This window comes from Lynx canadensis, chromosome E3, assembly GCF_007474595.2.
Source record: "Lynx canadensis isolate LIC74 chromosome E3, mLynCan4.pri.v2, whole genome shotgun sequence".
In the NCBI taxonomy this organism is placed as follows: Eukaryota; Metazoa; Chordata; class Mammalia; order Carnivora; family Felidae; genus Lynx; species Lynx canadensis.
Genome location: NC_044318.1, coordinates 33,360,962 through 33,381,692, shown reverse-complemented (window position 1 = coordinate 33,381,692; position 20,731 = coordinate 33,360,962). Strand labels below are relative to the sequence as shown.

At 49.8% G+C, this 20,731-nt stretch overlaps 1 protein-coding gene and 1 pseudogene across 1 annotated transcript; one reads left to right on the top strand and one right to left on the bottom strand.

Moving 5' to 3' along the window:
• The first annotated feature begins 108 nt into the window (after positions 1-108).
• Positions 109-8,279, top strand: LOC115503911 (mucin-12-like). The gene is made up of 10 exons (XM_030300464.1): positions 109-289; positions 759-886; positions 1,221-1,285; positions 4,002-4,153; positions 4,463-4,537; positions 4,652-4,814; positions 5,522-5,683; positions 6,274-6,341; positions 7,989-8,077; positions 8,238-8,279. The coding sequence occupies exons 1-10, from the start codon at positions 109-111 to the stop codon at positions 8,277-8,279; spliced, it is 1,125 nt and encodes a 374-aa protein (XP_030156324.1).
• Positions 8,280-15,211: 6,932 nt separating this feature from the next.
• Positions 15,212-15,564, bottom strand: LOC115503766 (annotated as a pseudogene).
• Between the last annotated feature and the right edge of the window lie 5,167 nt (positions 15,565-20,731).

The following is a 20,731-nucleotide window of genomic DNA, read 5'->3' as shown; positions in this document are numbered from 1 at the left end:
TTCCATCTTCCCCATTGTCCCTCCTCATTTCCCTCCCCCCCACCTCCCCCGGAGCTTAAGATGGTGGCAGTGGTTCTCAACCTCCTCTTTCAGTACAATGCCTAAATGATGGGACCTGGAATGGGAGATAGTATTTTTTGTCCCTTGGGCTTCCATGGTGACCGCTGTGAATTCTACCCCCTCACAGGCCAGTGCCAGAATGGGACCATCTGGAATGGAAAAGAGTGTGTCTGTGCCCAAGGCTTCTTCGGTTACCAATGCAAGTCCCTTGTGGACTCCTTCTTCCTAGGTAATAAACTTTTCTGAGACCTTCAGATTGTCCCCATATTCCTTAACCACTTAAATAGGAGGGTAACATTGAAAGGACTATCTGCTACCACTGCCTCATTGTGCAGGTAGAGGAGAAAATATGACCTTTGCCTGGGTCTAAATGCAGGTAGAGCATGGACCTTCTGACTCCTCCTCCCGGGCTCTTTTCACTGGCCCATCTGCCCCTCTCATCGGGATGTTTCTATTCCAACCCTTTCTGGAGCCTTCCACTTAGCTCTCTCTCTCTGGGTCATGATCCTGGCCACTAGTTCCTTGAGGTGTTCAGAGATAAGGGGCAAAAGTTTCAGTGACTCCTACTTGTCTCTTGAATTTCCATCCACCTGCCTACCCACTTTCTTTGCCTCCATGAGACCAGCAGGAGGAGATTAATCCCAGAAGACATTACTGAGAGGTTGCTGTCTCATGTATAATCTGATCTGTTCCCACAGAAATCCCAGAAATAATCAATGCCACTTTAGGTGTGACAGTGAAAGTGACTAACAAGAATTTCACAAAAGATCTGAATAACATATCCTCCCCAGACTACTGGAATTTCACTCAACTATTCAAGAGTCAGGTAAGAGTAGGGAAATCTCAGATCCCCCAAAGTGGATGTCCAATGTTATTGGGGATACAGGGGCTCATTCTGACTGACTTTGGAGTTTCTCAGCTCATAGATCCCTTCAGTCTTCCCAAGTCCTGAGAGGGGGGCCTCTGAGAGCCCCTTCCTTGAACACCACCTCACCCACATCCTGGAGGAGGTAGCATCCTTATGCCTTCCTTTCCTTCTTTCCTATGGGTTAATCCATGGGTTCCCTGTGGGAAGGGGCCCTGGGGCTGCCTCTGAGACAGGGAACAGGGGTGCTGCATCCTCCATTCGTGTATGAACTTGGCTGCCTCATTTCTTTCAGATGGATAAAGCTTACATGGGCAAAGACTTTCCCCAGTACAGAGGCGTGATCATTAGGAGACTGTTGTGAGTATGTGAGGGGTGCAGGAAGCCCCTTCTCTCTGCTCTCTTGTCTTCTCCTGTCTTGAATGAGTATCAGTACCTGGCTGGACCAGAGGGGCCCCCAGCCCATGGGCAACACCAGAAGGCTCTGAGCCATTCATTTATACATTCACTCATCCTTCATCAATTCTGCAAACTTGTATTGAAAGCCTACACTGTGTTAGGTGTAGGGAATACAGTGGTCCTGGTCTTCATGGAGTAAAGAGTGGCAGAACACAGCAAAATGGCTGTGCAATCTGGTTAGAGTTAATGGTAAGAGACACACAGGGTGCAACGGGAGAGGTCTCAAATGCAAGCTGGGTGAGGTGGAGGGAAATCTTTCTGGAAGAAGTGACAGCTTTAAGCTGAGGCTTAAAGCATGAAGAGGAATGAGCCAGGTAAAGGGAATTGATGAAGGATGGCTCAGTCTCACCCAGAAGTGAGAGAGAGGAGGGCAGATTCCAGGAACATAAAGAATAGTTACTACTTGAGGGCAAAAGGGTCATGGTGGGAGAGGAGGTGGAAAGATGACCCATACCAAGTTACTTAGTCTTTAAGTATCAGCAGTTTGGGCCCACGTGGGAAAATATCTGATTGGCACTGCAGACAGCTCAGTTTGACTGCAGGACTGAGAATGGGTGGACAGGGGATGGAGATTAGAGTGGCCTGGATCAGAGAGGTGACAGTGCAGAAGAAAAATTGTCTAGTGTGAAAGATCTTTAAGAAGCAGGACCAGCAGATCATGAGGATTTGATGGGTGTTTGGAGAGGAGGAATGACACCAGATTTCTGGGCTGCTGGCAATGTAGAGTGCCCTTTGATGAGATGAGGAAGGTAAGGAGGAGGAGGATGGGGAAGAAGATGAAGAGTGGGCTATGTGGAGTCTCAAGTGCCTGGGACCCAGCCACATTGAGTGGTTGAGTAATGGAACAGTGTGTGGTGGATAGAAAGTGTCTGCAGCGGAGACACTGGTGTTGGTTTTCCTGGATAGAAGTTGCTGGAAGCCCTGGGAGTAGACCAGATGGCCTGGGAATCATTATAGCATAGGAGTGAACATTTCCCAGGAAAGAATCAAGAGAAGCACCAGCATCTAAAGGATAGACAGGAGAAGCAGAGCCCCCAAAGGAAAGTGGAAAGGAGGAGACAGAAGGGAAGGTGGGAAGGGAGCCTGGAAGGTGTCTTCTCCCAGCAAGGAAAGAGGGAGATCTATACTGTCAAATGCCCATGGGGTTCCATGCCTCAGCATCCTCTACTCCATCTTGACCTCCTGCCCAGTACCAGTGCAGTCTCCATTTTGGCACAAGGTTTTGTTATTTTAAGTACTCCTGGCTCCTGCTCCTGACTTCTCTGTCACAATGTCTGTGACTGGTGACAGACCTTGTCTCAAGATCTCTCAGTGCCCCATTGGCCTTCTAACAAGGAGCTTCTGGGTTGGAATCTTATATTTCTAAAGTGACCTCATGTTTCTTCATTTCTAAAAGCATGCTTGTTTGGTTTTCAAAATAAAATCCAACAGCCTCCATTTAAAAATTTTTTTAATTTTAAGTATTTTTTACTGTGGTGAAATGCGCATAACAAAAGGTGGCCATTAATCATTAAATTAATCATTTTAAGTGTATGGTTTAGTGTCATTAAGTACATTCACATTGTTGTGCAACCAGCATCATGGTCCATCTCCAGAACTTTTCCGTCTTCCCAAACTGAAACTCTGTACCCTTTATTTTATTTTTTTAAGTTTGTTTGTTTTGAAGGGGGGTAGAGAGAGAGAGAAAGAGAGAGAATCCCAAGCTGGCTCCACGCTATCAGCGCAGAGCCTGACTTGGGGCTGCATCCCACAAACCAAACCATGAGATCATGACCTGAGCCAAAATCAAGAGCCAGATGTCCGACTGACTGAGCCACACAGACACCCAACTCTGTACCTTTTAAACAATAACTCTCAATTCTCCCTCATCCCACCTCAGGCAACCCCCATTCTACTTTCTGTCTCTATGAATTGGATTACTCTAGGGACTTCATATTAGTACTCATGTAAATACTCATACACTATTTGTCCTTTTGTGACTGGCTATTTCACTTAGCACAATGTCCTCAAGGTTCATCCATGTTGCAGCAGGTGTCAAAAATTTCTTTTGTAAGATTGAAAAACATTTCATAGTACTGTGTGCCACATCTTGTTTATCCATTCATCCATCAATGGACACTTCTTAGTTTGCTTCTTTTTAGCTATTGTGAATAATGCTGCTACAAACATGGGTGTATGAATATATCTTCAAATCCCTGCTTTCAATTTTTCGGGATAAATACCCAGAAGTGGAATTGCTGGGTCATATGGTAATTCCATTTTTAATTTTTTGAGGAGCTGCCATACTATTTTCCACAATGGCTACACCATTTGATCCTCCCTCCAACAGTCACAATGGTTCAATTCCACCATGTCTTCACCCAAGAGCTTCCAGTTTTAAGAATGGATTTCACCCAATGGCATTTATTGTGATCACTGATATTTTGGAATCTTAGGTCATTTTACTCTGCAGCTTCCCTCTAGGATGCTAACTGTTGGAGGGAACAGTCTCTAGTCTGTCCTGCCTCTGGGTCACATAGTTAATTGTGTTTCATCACCCTTCTGGCTTTGTGGGCCCCACTTTCTGGGAGGGTGGGCGACATAGGGTGATTGATGAATCACCAACTCCTGGTTTTAGCAATGGCAGTGTTGTGGTGGAACATGACGTCATCATGGAGGCAAACTACACTTCAGAGTTTGAGGAACTATTTGCAAACCTCTCTAAACTCATAAAGGTCAAGATTATGAATGAGACCAAAAGGCTATCTGGTGATTCTGAAGAGTGCAGAGGTAGGCTCTCCTAAAACCCCTTGACGTTGGTGGGGAAAGGGTAGGAATGCCTCAGCCTCCCCTCACCCCATATCTCTCCTCCTTTCTGGAACTCCAGAGACCTCCCTATAGGGATCCAGAAGCCAGGCCCCATTTCCCCAGACTCCAAAGTGCCCCCAACATCTCCCTGTTGCGGGCTCAGATTGTCATCAGCTCTAATGTTCCCATCTGAGCCTGCTTACAGGCCCAGCTGCATCTAGGGATGGGCCATGACCCTAGTAGGGCAGAGGGAAGTGTTTTTGTTTTGTTCTTTCCCACCATGCTTGGCAGCCTCCTCACATCTGTGCTTCAGTGAGGAAGCCACCATCGTGAGCGAGAACGTGATGCTGGGGTTTGACTTGAAGGGTAAGCATCTTTGCAGAGTGGTAGGTGTTGGGAGGACAGGGTGTGGGCAGTAAACATGAGGGCTGGTGGCGCTTTAACCAGGCTGTCTACCCTTCCCCACCCCCCACCCCCCAGAGCAATGCACTCAGAAGGCTGCGAAGGACTATGCCCAGTTCTACTTTGTGGATGAGCTGGATGGGAAGCTGGCCTGTGTGACCAAATGCACCTCGGGGACGAAGTTGCAACTGAACTGTAATGAGGGAGAATGCCAGCTGCAACGCAGTGGCCCCCGCTGCCTGTGAGTGTCCAGCCCCTCTAAGGCCAGTGCCCACTCTCTCTAGTGGTAGGACCACACCCTCCACCATAGTTATGGGTCAGGGGTCAGGGTAGGGGGGGACGCAGAAGGAGTTGGGCACAGCTTACAAGACACGTCCTTCCCCACGCATCCTTCTTTCTTCTACCCAGGTGTCCCTTCACCCCCCCACCCCCACCAGAGGTGGGGGAGGTGCAGGTTATAGATGTGGGCATTCTAGGAGTGAGCAAGCCCCCTCCTGAGAAAGTTCTAGTCACCAATTCCCAAATCTATATCTATAGATCTCTATCTTTCACTTTCCTTTCAATATCCCAGCTACAATGCCATTGTATCACTCCTAGCTATATATAGCTGGGGCATTAAGCTCAGGAGAGCATACATTAAAGCATAAAATATAAAAATGGTAACAGGTCAGTCAAGGTGCCAGCTAGAGATTAGATGAGTGGGCACGATGTGTCTGGGACAAGGCATCTGACACTCAGATTCTGAATCCTGTTCTGCAATACTGAATCCCCACCTCCTCTCTGCCCCTTAGTCTTGGGGAGCCTCCTAACCTGGGTCCCTCCTAACCAGTGCCTGCCCTTCCTTGGAGGGAGAGCCAGCTTCCTGTGCTTTGGCATTGATTTTTTTCTTTTGCAAGATTGGGTGTGAGGGATGTTTGTGGACTGGCCTGAGCTTGTGTGTGTCTCCAGATGCCCAACCTCGGACACACACTGGTACTGGGGAGAGACGTGTGCATTGAGCACCAGCAAGAGCCTGGTGTACGGGAGTGTGGGGGCCGTGGGAGCACTGCTGGTGGTCATGGTGGTGATCCTGACTGTCTTCCTTGGCCGATCCCAGAGAAAACTGCACAGGTGAGCTTATGGATTCGGGCCCAGGGAAAGGGGGCCATAAGACCCCAAGGCTCTCCTCCTTCCCCTCAGTGTTTAGAAGTCTGCTGGGGACCCAGCCCCACTCAGTTCTGGTTAACAGCACAGGGCAGCCCGCTGATCTGATCTGTTTGGCAGAGAGATGCGACCAAACACTTGTGTCCTGAAATTGGATTATGTGATGACATTACCTGGTGTTATCACTTTGGCTGCCGCAGGGCACCCCTGGGGATGAGCTCTCCAGCATTGCTTTCCCAGCAGTAAAATGGGGGGGGGGGGGATCTACCCTGAGATGGTTGAGAAGCACAGGGCAGAGCACCTCCAGCAGCCAGAGGGGGGGTTCCTCTGATTCTGGTCCATTGCTCCCATCTCACCGATAATGGAACTCCTGTGGAAGGGAGGAGGGGGAAGGGCAGGCCTTGGAGATGTTTTGTTTTCTGCCACCACCCTGGGGGCAGGCCCCTCCCTGACCCAGGGCTTGGCAGTGACAGCCCTTTCCAGAAGCCAAAGGTCAGGGCCCTCTAAGCTCCCTCCACCTCCCTGCTGCCAGCTGCTCAGGGTGTTTCTGTTGGCAGGCAAGAATACAATTTGTGGCAAGGAGAAGATCTTTCTGGCGGCTTCCAGAACACAGGCATCTGGGAAGGTACTTCTCACCAGAGGCAAGGATGGGGGCAAAGCTGGTGGGTGGAGATAGGCCGAGAAGGCATCACAGCCAGACACGATGTGGCTGTGGGGGCTGCGTGGGTCCTGCCAGCTGGTTTTACAGGTGCTGCGCCCCTGGGCTAGGCCAGTTTCTCTGCAGCCTCCTGACCCCTGAGCCCCCATGTGGTCCTTGCCGACCCTCATCTTTTCTCTGCTCCTCCCCATGCCCACCTTTTCCCTCCCCCATGCCTTTGCAAGTACTGCACCTCTGTCTGGAAGGTTCCCCTTGCTGGGGCTCTGCAAGTCCCAATCCCACTCTGTCTCCCACTCTGGTTCAAACACTGCCTCTCCATGGAGCATCCCGTGTGTTCGGGCTCTTCTGATTCCCAGTTGCCGTGGAAAGCCACCATGTCCCGCAAGCCGCCATGTCCCGTGGTGCAGGGAGATGAAGAATCTCTAGCCACCACCATCCCTGCCCCTGAGCAAGTCCTGCCCTCCCAGTTCCTCCAGACAAACAATGGGGAGGGGCTACAGGTGGCGGAGAGCAGCCGGATCCTGCCCCCAGAGACCACCCCCTGTGAGAGTCTCAGATGTACTCACAGTTGGTGGGAGGACAGGGCCATGCCGAGGGCTCCATGGGCACAGAAATCTGCCTGGTCCGGCCAGGGCAGGGCGGGATCAGAAGACTGCAGAAGCACCCTCACCTGAGCCAGTCTGCAGGCCGGGCAGTGCTGTGGGCTGGTGCATAAGCCGTGTGCTTCCTGCTTCCAGGAACACAGATACCAGTGAGGTCGTGGAGATCTCTGTGGGCCGTGATGGAGGGACCCACTGGAGGGGCTTTAAGGGCAGGGAGGCAGACATGCATTTCGAGCAGCTCACTCAGGGTGAATTGAGGGGGGCAGCCCTAAAGTGGGGAGACCAAGGGGATGGCTCTGCTGTAATGTAGGTGAAGGATGATGAGGCTGGGTGGGGACAGGGGGATGGGAGGAGTGGATAGCAGAAGTAATTTAGATGCCAGTGAGCTGGGCCAGGCTTGTTGCTCACAGGCTGGGGAAAGGGAGAAGGCCTGGATGGGGGGAGGGACACTGCCTGGTCGGGGCAGAGGCAGCAGGTGGGGGCGCACTGAGTACGGGGGCTGGTGAATAGGGGTACAGAGGCATCACCAGCTCTGGCCTATCTGAAGCCTGGGGAGGTCTTGGCCAGTGGGCGGCTGGGAGGCGGCAGGAAGAATACAGGTGCGGAAAAGAGCAGAGTGAAGGGCAGGGTCCCTGGGATGACCTTGAAGGAGGCAGAAAGAAGAAATGGTCGTGGAAGTGCCTGGAGAGCCTGGAGCCTGCGGCTTGGAGGCCGAGGAGTGGGGGATGTGCAGGACTGGGAAAATGGCGGCTGAAAGCCCACTCCAAGAGAAGATTCTGGGCACTGCTGGTTTCTGCTTGCTGTGGTTCCCGTGGCCGTGAGGCAGTGTGTGCCGGTGACCCTCGAGCAGGGCCTTCCTCCTGTTCCACCCTCGCCCAGGTCACCCCTGAGCCTGCCCGTGGCCATGACTTTTGACCCTAGGCGTGTCAGGGGGCTGTGTTTCTCTCTTGTCTTCCTGTCACATGGGGCCAGCCCCCCAGGCTCACTCTCAGCCCGGCCCCTTTTTCTGCAGATGAGAATCTGAAGGAAGACAGATTCGCCCTTGAAAACATCTACAGCCATTTCCAGCCCTCTCTGGAGAACGTTGACCCTACTACAGAGGTGACTCAGGGGTCTGTCCCCAGCTAGTAGCTGTTCCATTCCCCCCAGCCCTGCCATCCACCACCCTGGGCTGCCTGGGGGGTGGTGGGCACCCTTGGTCTAGAGGCAGGTAACTTCCATTGGAGCCTCCTGGGCCTCACCTCCTCTTTCCCGCCCCCAGCTCCACATCCAGAGGCCCAGGGTCCTGACAACTGCTCAGTGAGTGAGACAAGAGGCTCCCACCGCTCATCCAGATTTGGACAAGACAGCAGATAGAGCCCACGACAGCGCTACTCCCCACCTCCCCTGTTGGTCCAAAGGAAACTGACATCGGGGCCTGAGGTGGCCCGACTCAGAGCTGGTGGGCTTGGTCTGGGCCCTGCTGTGAGCCCCCCTCTGCTTTCTCACACTCTGTCCAGGAGCCCAAGGGCTGCCCAGACACCCCGACATCATTGTTTGCTCCAGAGACGCCCCACTCTGGAATTCCCCTTCCCCCCAATAAAAGAGCTAGGCTTAAAGTAGAGAGCTGTGAGTGGTTTCTTTCCCTCCCCTGCAGGGGCCTGGAGCTCAGGAAGCCCTTCTTGGGGACAGCACTCCTCCCAAGATTAGATGCCAAATCTGGACATGGGACACCCAGCACTCTCAGCCCCTTCTTGTGACCACATGTAGAACATGGAGCACAGAGCTCCTCGCCTGTCTAGGCCAGGGCAGAATCGGGCCCACCTCTGCCTGAGGTCACTGTGGCAGACGAGCCTGGGGTCAGACCTTGGGGGCCTCAGGCCCAGGGAGTGATGGGTGGGAGCCCACAAAAGGCAAGGAAAGGAGTGAGGACTTGGCTCTGTTGACCCTGGGGTAGGGCAAGGTCACTCTGCACGGCCGTGGAAACTTGTGCTCACCTGGGAGCTTACAGATAGATCTCAGGGCCCACAGATCCAAGAATGCAGCCATCCTGGAGCTGGGCACTGGCCTAGGTGTGGCCATGACTTGCACCCCATGTCCTGGTGGGGTCATCAGGGTCAGTAATGAGAGCTCGAGAAGAAGAGAGGGGGAGTCACCTTACCAGGGGGCTGGAGGGGAATGACGGGCACCCTTCTCCTCTCAGGTTCAGGCCCAGCCTCTTCTCCAAGGGTGGGAACCTCCCTCCAAGGGTCTTCTCAGTTCTCCCAGGCTGCTTCAGGGCCCTGTGCCTGCCCCTCTACCTGGGTGACAAACCTGGTGGCCTGTGTGCCTGCGTGCTGCCTGGCAAGGGAGGGGCTCCCCTCCCTCTGCCCTTTGGCCTGAAATAAAATCCGCACCCCCAGTCAGGATAGAAGCTCACACACTGACTCAGGTGGGCTGGCCTCAGCTTTCCAGTGTCTCAGGGATCAAAGGGCTCTGGGGCCCATTTATTACTGGGGTTCTTTGGCTGACACTCATTTTGCGCATTCCTGAGAGGGTGAATGGCAGGTGCGCTGCCCTCCAAGCTCCAATGTCAAGACTGGTGACCATGATGCTCTGCCTGCTGCCCCTTGTCCTTCAGCTCCTGTCTTGCCATGCTGCTGCTGGGCAGGGTGAGTGAACCCCCACCTCGCCTCTTCTCCCCGGTCTGCCCAGGCTCGAGGGAGGGCTGCTTCCGGGGGCGGGCACAGGTTGGGGTATCCTCTGCCTGGAGCTCAGCTCATGTCCCTCACCCTCTCTTCTCCCCAGCTACATTCGGGAGAAGAGCCAGGGCTTTGGGGTGTGTCCCAGTTAGCCTTTCTGAGCTTGCTTCCTTTCCAGAAAGAGAATAAGAACTCGGACTTGTCAGGGCTGGAGGGTTAGACTGAAACCGCCCCCCCTGCCCTGCGGTCCCTGGCATATAGCAGATGCTCAACACCCCCTCCCCCCCCCGCCACAGTCCCTGACATATAGCGGATGCTCAACCGATATTAGGGTCTGTCCTTACCCTGTGGATGTGCCCCTCCACCCCCCTGGCCACCTCCTCCCAAACGTCCAGGCCTTCCTTTCATAAGAGACAAAAGCCTGAAGTCTCTGCTTTGACTCTTGTTCTGGCCATTTCTGTATCACCCCACCCCTGTCTTGTGCCCCGAGCATGTCCCAGGGCTGTCGGGCATCCCAGAACCAGGAAAGGGGCCACTGCTCTAGTCAAATGGGCACAAGCTGGGGTTTTGGGAGCCCCAGATTCTAAAAATGCAGTGAAACAGCTGTGTGCTGTGGGGCAGCTCAGTTCATCTCTGGCTTCAGTGTCTTCCCCTAAAGGACAAGGGTTGGGCCCACTAAGGATTCCATGGCCATGGGGACAGGGCTCAGGTTGGCAGAGAATGACAGGGGTTCCTGGTCACACCTTTCAGGGGTTCCCTCTGCCACTCGCCTGTCCCCAGAGAAAGAGGGAGGGGAAAAGGCAGAAACGAAACTGCAGACCTCAGATTTGCACTCCCTTGAGATGTGCTCCAGGAATGGCCTGGGTGGGGTGGGAAGGAGTCTTAGATGCAAAAGTGGGGGCTCATGCTGGGCCCTGTGGATGTCATTCAGACTGCCATGTCCTGGATTGTGTTTTGCCCTGAGCTCAAAACACCAGGAGCAGCGGGGGCTCCTGGTTCCCTGGACCCAGACCTTGGGCAACTCTTCTCCAAAGAGGAAATGGAGTGGGGGCTGGGAAGAAAGTACTTGTAAATGTAATCCTGGGGCTGGGGCCTCCTTGGCCCAAACCCACCCAGAGGAGACAGGGCCTTCTCTGGAGGCCTACCTGAGGGCTGACTGGCAAATGAAGAGAATGGAGGGAGGCAGGGGGGCCGAAGTCTGGGACAGGGTGGGGCAGTGGCTTGGCATGGTCTAAAGGGCTGGTTCACTGACCTGAACCCTGCCATCACTTGGCACGGACTCCCAATGTGATGACACCCAGAGCTGCCACCTTATTAGTACTGAGAATGACACCCTCTTCCCAGGCACTGTGTGTGCTGTTCAGATTCTTAGTGACTTATCTCTAATAGTGGCATTTTAGGCACTAAAATGGGCCTTAGTTGGGGAAGATGTTTCCAGCTCCTTCTCATTCCTCCACTCCCCTGCTCTCCCCTTTCTGCTCTCTGTTCCTTCTTTCTGGCCCCTCCCTCCACTCCCTCTCCCTCTCTCCCCCTTCTTCTTTTTCTCCTCCTCCCACCCCTTGGTCTCTCCCACATTCTGCACCCTGTGGCTCATCGCATCTCCACTCCCAGTCTCCCCCCTCAGTGAAATGGAGCCTTGAAGACTCTCTGGGATTCTGTGGTCCCCTCTCTGGGCCTGGCATCAGCTGGTCTGTAGAGCCCTGGCCAGCCTTGAATGGCACCTGACTCTCCCATGTGTCCTTTTGGGGACCCAGAGCCACATCCCTTCTCAGGCTACTGGGCTGGGGATGCCTGAGTGGGGCGTGGGCCTTGAGGAAGAATCTGGTGGCCTTCACCTGGCTCTTCCCGGCAGGCACACCCTCTTCTGGCCGTCTGGCCCCTCCTTCCAGCACACCCTGGTTATATTGCTTGTCAACGAAACACAACATTCTGGGCCCAGTCGAGCCCTGTCCAGCCCTGGCAAGTGCCTCTTACCTCCCATATCCAGCACAGATGTGTCCAAGGCCTGGGTGCTCAGTCATCTCCTTCTGCTCGTTTCCCCCCCTTCCTTTCCCCAACCTGAGTGCTTTTGCCCACCCATGTCCTCACCACCCTCCTACTGTCATCCTTCTCCTGAGGGAGTCACTCCAGTGGCTATCCCCCCAACCTCACCTCCATCGACAAGGTCCTTCTCCTCTGAGGAGCCTTCCTAGGGGTCACCACTGACCTCTCTCTCCTTGAATCCACTGCTGCAACCACAGGTGACCAGAAAGAATTTCCCTTCCAGGGCCACCATAACAAATTAGCACAACCTGAGTGGCTTAGAACAACGGAATTTCTTGTCTCACAATTCTAGAGGTCAGAAGTCCAAGACTAAAGTGTCAGCAGGCCATGCTCCCTCTGAAGGCAGTAGGGAAGGAAAGATCTATGCCAGGCCTCTCCCCTGGCATCTGGTAGCTGCTGGCAATAGACATTCCTTGGCTTGCAGGCACGTCACCCCGATCTCTGCCTTCATCTTTCCCTGAGGGGTTCTCCCTGTGTGCACATCTCTGTGTCCAAACTTCTCTTCTTTTTTTTTAGTTAAGTTTATTTTTTTATTTTGAGAGAGAGCGAGAGAGCAGGGGACAGGTAGAAAGAGAGGGAGAGAGAGATTCCTAAACAGGCTCTGCGCGGTCAGTGTAGAGCCTGCTGTGGGACTCGAACCTATGAACTGTGAGATCATGACCTGAAACCAAGAGTGTGGCATTTAACTGACTGAGCCACCCAGGGGCCCCCAAACTTCCCTTCTTGTGTTTTTGATTTTGGCTATTCTGACAGTGTGAGGTGATACCTCATTGTAGTTTTGATTTGCATTTCCCTTTTGATGAGTGATGTTGAGCATCTTTTCATATGTCTGTTGACCATCTGGATGTATTCTTTGGAGAAATGTCTGTTCACATCTGTCCATTTTTAAATTGGATTATTTGATTTTTGAGTGTTGAGTTGTATAAGTTCTTTTTTTTAAATGTTTATTTATTTGGAGAGATAGAGCTCGCAGGGGAGGAGCAGAGAGAGAGGGAGAAAGAGAATCCCAATCCTAGTCTGACAGTGCAGAGCCCAACACAGGGCTTGATCTCATGAACCATGAGATCATGACCTGAGCCAAAATCAAGACGTTTAACCCACCTAGACACCCAGGCGCCCCTGTATAAGTTCTTTATATATTTAAGATACTAACCCCTTATAGGATATGTTGTTGCAAATATCTTCTCCCATTTAGCAGGTTGTCTTTTAGTTTTGTTGATTTTTTCCTTTGCTGTGCAGAAGCTTTTTATTTTGATATACTCTCTGAATTTCCCTTCTTTTAAAAAATGTATTTAAATTCATGTCAGAATTTCCCCTTTTTATAAGGACACCAGTCATAATGGTCATAAGCCCACCCTAATGGCCTCATTTTCACTTGATTTCCTCTGTAAAGACCTATATCCCAATAAAGACATGTTCTGAGGTCCTGAGGGTTAGGAATTCAGTATAATTTTTTGAGGGATGGATAAATTCAACCCATGAAAATTGCCAAGAATCAAAAAAGCTAGATAGCATACTGGTTGTTGAGAATGTGGGAAAGAGACACTGCCAGCCACAGAAAGGGAGTGTGATTGGTACAGTTCTATAGAAGGTCTTTTTTTTTTTTTTTTTAGAAGGTCTTTGAGAAAAAAGGAACACAATATCCAGGGCACATGCTCTTTTGCCTGGCAATTTCCATGTGTAGGAATTTGCCCAATGGATACACTCATATACCAATGCAAAGTCGCAAATACAGGGATATCCATATTCACCTTAGCAAATGACATGGCGTCTCTCTGTTGCTCTTCTCTGAGTTCTCTTCTGTTCTTTTCCCTGCTTTTAAGGGCTCATGTGATAACATCGGTCCTGCCTTGAAAACCCAGGATAATCTACCTATTTGATCTGATCAGTCAATTGATTAGCAATGTCATACTTGCCAAGTTCCTTCTGCCACGTAACATAACATACTCTTGGAATTAACACCAGGGGGCAGAGACCATGAGGACCAAAATTCTGCCTACCACACAGCCCAAACACCCATCTCTAAGAGGTAAATTAAATAAATCTATACATCTATATCATGGAGCACTATGTAGTCATTACAAAGAAGGAGGTAGCTTAATATACTTGAGACAATGAAAAAAAGCGAGACACAGAACCATGTATACAGTATGCAACCATACCTCTTTTAAGCGCTTGTTGATGTATATAATATCTGAAAGGTCTCACAAGAAACCAGTAATAGTTGAGTCTGAAAAGGACAATTTGGATATAAGGTGGGAGAAAGGTTTATTTTGTAAGTTTTGTATCATATGTATACATTAATTATTCCAAAATCAAACCCTGTTTCCTTTTTCTTCCTCCTTTTCTTCTTCCGCCTCCTCTTGCTTTTTTTTTTTTTTCTTTTACAGCACAGGAAGATAATCTTTACTATATTTTAAATAAAAACAGAGCAGATATCAAGTCCCCAGGTATTTTGATTATTATTCTTTTAAAATAAGGTTTCAGTAACAATAATCAGGAGCAAGACTTAACTGCACAGATATTTTGGTCATTATAATCATCCAGGACACAAAAGCCAGCAACACGAAGTAAAATAAAGGTCATGGCTGTGAGAATTTTTGACGTGCCAAAAATATAGACCACTACATGAAACTCTATCTTTGTATTATCTCAATATTCTTCTTTTTCTAAAAAAATTTTTTAAACATTTATTCATTTTTTAAGAGACAGAAAAAGTGCCAGTAGGGGAGGGACAGAGAGAGGGAGACACAGAATCCAAAGCAGGCTACAGGCTCTGAGCTGTCAGCGCAGAGCCTGATGTGGGGCTCGAACTCACAAACTGTGAGATCATGACCTGACCTAAGCCAAAGTCCAGTGCTTAACCAACTGAGCCAGCCAGGCACTCCTTTTTTAATTTTTTAAACGCTTATTTATTTATTTTTGAGAGAGAGAGAAAGAGAGTGGGGAAGGGGCAGAGAGGGAGATAGAGAATCCCAAGCAGGCTCCAGGCTATCAACACAGAGCCTGATGCGGGGCTCTAACTCACAAACTGTGAGATCATGACCTGAGCTGAAACCAAGAGTCGGACACTTAACCGACTGAGCCACCAGGTGCCCGTAAAATCTTTTCCTACATAAATGATGCTGCACACAATAAGAGATAATCTGCCAATTTACCATGAGATTGTTGATAGCTTTGAAGAGTCTTGCACATTTGTCATCCAGCACATTAATAAGTAACGATTACTTTTTTAAGGAAGGACACACTGGAAGGGCGCCTGGGTGGCTCAGTCGGCTGAGCATCCGACTTCGGCTCAGATCATGATCTCATGGTTCGTGGGTTCGAGCCTCGCGTCCGGCTCCGTGCCGACAGCTCAGAGCCTGGAGCCTGCTGAGGATTCTGTGTCTCCCTCTCTCCATGCTCCTCCCCTGCTCACACCCTGTCTCTCTCTCAAGAACAAATAAAGATAAAAAAAATTTTTTTTAATAAAAAGAAAGGACACACTGGCAAATTGTTAAGTTAACGGCTTTGGCTGAACACTTTTAGTCTGTCACAGGTCAATAGCAATGGTAGAAACATTGACTACACAGTTCATGGTTCGGTCCTCCCATCTTACACTACAGGTTCCATCAGAGGTGGCAACCCCCCAAAACAGCAACTGGCTGTGTGAAAGCCATATGCGCTCCTCTGGACCACTGCACATGTCACAACATATTTATAAGCATTTCCCAACATAACCAAATGTGTTAAGGTTTGCTCTACTATGCTTGCAGTCTGTTGGTTGATGTTCTTCTGGTTATAATCTTCACCACTGAAGGTCCTATTCATATGCTCTTTAAGGATATTGTTGGCTTCATCAGCATTGAAGCCAGCCTTGTGGCAGTGGCAGTGGTACTCCTCCATGGTGGCACTAACCCCCAAAGGATGGAGTCTTCTCTTGTTTTTTGTTTTAAGTATAATTCCTTACATGAATCCTGAGAATCTCAGTGTAGGGCTGTATTTCCTAGGACTGACCCAAGATCTTCCTGAGTTCTCTCTCTGCCCAATGCCCTGTGAGTTATAGGCTTTTCCAGTTTGGCTGGTGGAAAGAGCATTGTTCCCATGCCTACGTGAGAGCCAGGTCTCTTTCCTTCTAATCTTTTCCAGTGGCATTTCCTGGATCTTGGGTAGTTTCTTGAGAAGCAAGCTCTGATCAGCCTAGGGCTGATCAGGGACCCCTCTGTGCTAGTCTGCCTCCCAGTAATTCTGTCCTGTGAACTCTAGCTGCCTCATTCTTTCAAGACACTGGTCTACATCTCCTCAACCCAAGAGATCTTGCTGGAAACCCTCTCAAGTCAGTCAGCTAGGGTGATCACAGGCACATCTAGTGTATTGAAAATCATTGCTTCCTGTCTTTGCTATGGTTATCAGGTTATTTGGGGGTGGGTGTTGTTTCCGGTAGGAGGTCGAATCCAGTCTCTGATGCTCCATCTTGGCCAGAAGCAGAGCATAATGTTTTTATAAGGGCCTTTGATGAGTGTTTAATCTATTTTACATACTTGGCCAATTAAATTACTTTAAACAGGGGCGCCTGGGTGGCGCAGTCGGTTAAGCGTCCGACTTCAGCCAGGTCATGATCTCGCGGTCCGTGAGTTCGAGCCCCGCGTCAGGCTCTGGGCTGATGGCTCAGAGCCTGGAGCCTGTTTCTGATTCTGTGTCTCCCTCTCTCTCTGCCCCTCCCCCGTTCATGCTCTGTCTCTCTCTGTCCCAAAAATAAATAAACGTTCAAAAAAAGAAAATTAAAAAAAAAAAGTTCAAAAGCTTTGAAAAAAAAATAAATAAATTACTTTAAACATTTTAAGTTACATTTATAAAATTAATACATTACATTTCCTATTTAAAGACTTCAATTGTTTGATTCATAAACAAAATCTTTTCAAGTACTCAAGAAACTCCATAAACCTAATACATTAAAATGTTTATTTTTAAAACTTCCTTCAAACCTTCAAGCCTAATACATTATATATATGGTGGATCTTAAGTACTCTTAAATGTTCTAATACTGTTTATAATCTTGGCAAGATTTTCATGTAAAATGACAAGTCTAAATTGATCACTCAATTATATACTTTATTTTTTTAATGTTTATTTATTTATTTTTAGAGAGAGAGGGAGAGAGCGAGGGAGGAGCAGAGAGAGAGGGAGACAGAGAATCCCAAGCAGGCTCCACACTGTCAGTGCAGAACCCAACATGGGGCTCGAACTCACAAACTGTGAGATCATGACCTAAGCAGAAACCAAGAGTTGGACACTTAACCAACAGAGACACCCAGGCATCCCTCAATTACGTACTTTAAATTGAAACTACAAGGTTGTCACATTAAGCCAAATTCTCTTGAATATTACAAATATATTAAATCTCAGGTGGGAAAAGGTTATTTGATACAAAAGGTTTGAGTTTCTTGAAGATGATTAGAGTAAGTGTATCTGTTCCTAGGGTTAAATGAAGCTCTTTACTGTATTAGGATATTTTTGTATATGCAATAACAAATATGCCCCAAATGTGTCATCGCTCAACCGCGGTAGAAGGTTTTTTCCCTGCTCATGTAACGATAGGAGAGCAGATGTTCCCGGTTGGCAGGTAGGTTTTCTTCATGTCGTGATCCAGGGACCTGGCCTCCTTCTTCCTAGGCTTCACTATCTTCTTGGGCCTCCGTGCTATCTGAATCCAACTGGCAGAGAGATCAGGACCACCGATCAGGACCACCGGGGAAGTTTCTGGGCTGGCCTGGAAATGGCATGCTCAGTTGTGCTCACATTCCATTGGAAAGGACTTAGTCGCATGTAAATGCTTCCTCGAAATCTCACTCCCGAACTGAGCAAGAGCTCCCTTTCCCACAGCTGCAAAACCTGAGGTTTGCCCCAATCTCTCAAGATCTTCAAGACCTTACCCCTCAAACCCTGGTCTTCTCGCTTCACCTCTGTGTGAACGAGGTCCTGATGCTTGATTTCTAGACCGTGAAACAAACACTGTGGCCCTTTCCAGGGGAGGCAAGGGGTGGGGGTGGGGAGATGAGGTTGGGCAATCACAGAGACTTGGGGAGAATAAAGGACTCGCAAATGAGAAGAAATGTTATAGCTCCAGGAGACTAACCTCCCTTTCTCTTTTTCAGACATCCCAGAGGACAGGGCTGTATGGGATGGAGGAGGGTGTGTGTCTCAGGGGAACCCCCGGGACCCTCAGTGCAAGGAGATGAAAGAGATCCATGATACAGGTGAGCCCAGCAGCCCTGGAGATGCTGGGAAGGGCACCTCTGAGCAACAGGACTGGATATTTCATAAACCCCAATCCCCCCAAACATTTTACAGTCCATGACTACATGGTTTCTAGGGCCTTAAAGATTATTAAAAGTGGATGGGAACCAGCCAGGATATATGGAAAGGGGTCCAGGCTCTGCTCAACTCAAAGAGCCTAGAGGAGGGAAAGAGAGACATGGATATACCTGCAACAAATATTTCTGGTTCATTCAGACAATGGATTTTCAAACCAGATTTTTTTTCTAAAAAAGCTACAATAAACACCCCACTTAGTACCCATTACTCACACAGAACTCTGTGGACTCTAGAGGGCTTAAAATATTTTCAAAAGCACTGACAAAAGTGACACAATCTGACAACTTTTGCAGGAACTGCAAAGGAAGAATCATATCTGACTGACAGTAACAAAATGCTGATAACTTTTAAAAGGAGTAGAAAATCTGGAAGAAATCCCACCATAACCACCTCCAAGTTGTCTGAAGAGGGAACTGTGGTTCTAGCTCCCCAAAACAATAACATCAAATTGTCATCTACTACAAATGCCATTACCTCTCCAACTCCCAGTGAGAGTGTCATCACAGGATATTCGTCAGCAGGGGACAGTACCTCTCCAAATTCCACCAACAATCCCACTACAGTTCCTACATTTCCACAGCCCAGTTCCTTTCTCATTTCCACTGACAGTGCTAAAACAGTGATTTATTCCACAGACAAGAGTTCCTCTCCAAATACCAAGGGCAGTAGGGCCACAGTGACTTCTTCGACAAAAACCAGTTCCTCTCCATCTTCTGCTGACACTGCCACACCAGTGCCTTCTTCTACAGAGGCCACTTCCTCTCCAACATCCACAGAAAGTGCCACCAAAACGTCTTCCTCGTCAGAGGCCAGTTCGTCTCCACCTTCCACTGACAGCACGACCACAGTGATTTCTTCTACAGCAGCCACTTCCTCTCCAACCCCCACTGAGACTCCCACCACAGTGCCTATATCTACAGATCTCAGTTCCTCTACCACTCCCAATACCAATGCCACCACAGTGCGTTCTTCTAAAGAGGCCACTTCCTCTCCAACATCCACTGAAGGTGCCACCACAACGTCCTCCTCTTCAAAGGCCAGTTCGTCTCCATCTTCCACTGACAGCACGACCACAGCGATTTCTTCTACAGCAGCCACTTCCTCTCCAACCCCCGCTGAGACTCCCACCACAGTGCCTATATCTACAGATCTCAGTTCCTCTACCACTCCCAATACCAATGCCACCACAGTGCCTTCTTCTACAGAGGCCACTTCCTCTCCAACATCCACTGAAGGTGCCACCACAACGTCTTCCTCTTCAGAGGCCAGTTCGTCTCCATCTTCCACTGACAGCACGACCACAGCGATTTCTTCTACAGCAGCCACTTCCTCTCCAACCCCCACTGAGACTCCCACCACAGTGCCTATATCTACAGATCTCAGTTCCTCTCCTACTCCCACTGACACTGCCACACCAGTGCCTTCTTCTACAGAGGCCACTTCCTCTCCAACATCCACAGAGAGTGCCACCACAACGTCTTCCTCTTCAGAGGCCAGTTCGTCTCCACCTTCCACTGACAGCACGACCACAGTGATTTCTTCTACAGCAGCCACTTCCTCTCCAACCCCCACTGAGACTCCCACCACAGTGCCTATATCTACAGATCTCAGTTCCTCTACGACTCCCAATACCAATGCCACCACAGTGCCTTCTTCTACAGAGGCCACTTCCTCTCCAACATCCACTGAAGGTGTCACCACAACGTCTTCCTCTTCAGAGGCCAGTTCGTCTCCATCTTCCACTGACAGCACGACCACAGCGATTTCTTCTACAGCAGCCACTTCCTCTCCAACCCCCACTGAGACTCCCACCACAGTGCCTATATCTACAGATCTCAGTTCCTCTACCACTCCCAATACCAATGCCACCACAGTGCCTTCTTCTACAGAGGCCACTTCCTCTCCAACATCCACTGAAGGTGCCACCACAACGTCTTCCTCTTCAGAGGCCAGTTCGTCTCCATCTTCCACTGACAGCACGACCACAGCGATTTCTTCTACAGCAGACACTTCCTCTCCAACCCCCACTGAGACTCCCACCACAGTGCCTATATCTACAGATCTCAGTTCCTCTCCTACTTCCACTGACACTGCCACACCAGTGCCTTCTTCTACAGAGGCCACTTCCTCTCCAACATCCACAGAAAGTGCCAACACAACGTCTTCCTCTTCAGAGGCCAGTTCGTCTCCACCTTCCACTGACAGCACGACCACAGTGATTTCTTCTACAGCAGCCACTTCCTCTCCAACCCCCACTGAGACTCCCACCACAGTGCCTATATCTACAGATCTCAGTTCCTCTACCACTCCCAATACCAATGCCACCACAGTGCCTTCTTCTACAGAGGCCACTTCCTCTCCAACATCCACTGAAGGTGCCACCACAACGTCTTCCTCTTCAGAGGCCAGTTCGTCTCCATCTTCCACTGACAGCACGACCACAGCGATTTCTTCTACAGCAGCCACTTCCTCTCCAACCCCCACTGAGACTCCCACCACAGTGCCTATATCTACAGATCTCAGTTCCTCTCCTACTCCCACTGACACTGCCACACCAGTGCCTTCTTCTACAGAGGCCACTTCCTCTCCAACATCCACAGAGAGTGCCACCACAACGTCTTCCTTTTCAGAGGCCAGTTCGTCTCCACCTTCCACTGACAGCACGACCACAGTGATTTCTTCTACGGCAGCCACTTCC

Coding starts and splice junctions, on each gene's coding strand:
- LOC115503911 (XM_030300464.1), top strand. CDS start 109: ATGGGACCTGGAATGGGAGATAGTATTTTTTGTCCCTTGGGCTTCCAT. Junction 1,286..4,001: donor GTGATCATTAGGAGACTGTT/GTGAGTATGTGA, acceptor TCCTGGTTTTAG/CAATGGCAGTGTTGTGGTGG. Junction 8,078..8,237: donor ACGTTGACCCTACTACAGAG/GTGACTCAGGGG, acceptor TCCCGCCCCCAG/CTCCACATCCAGAGGCCCAG.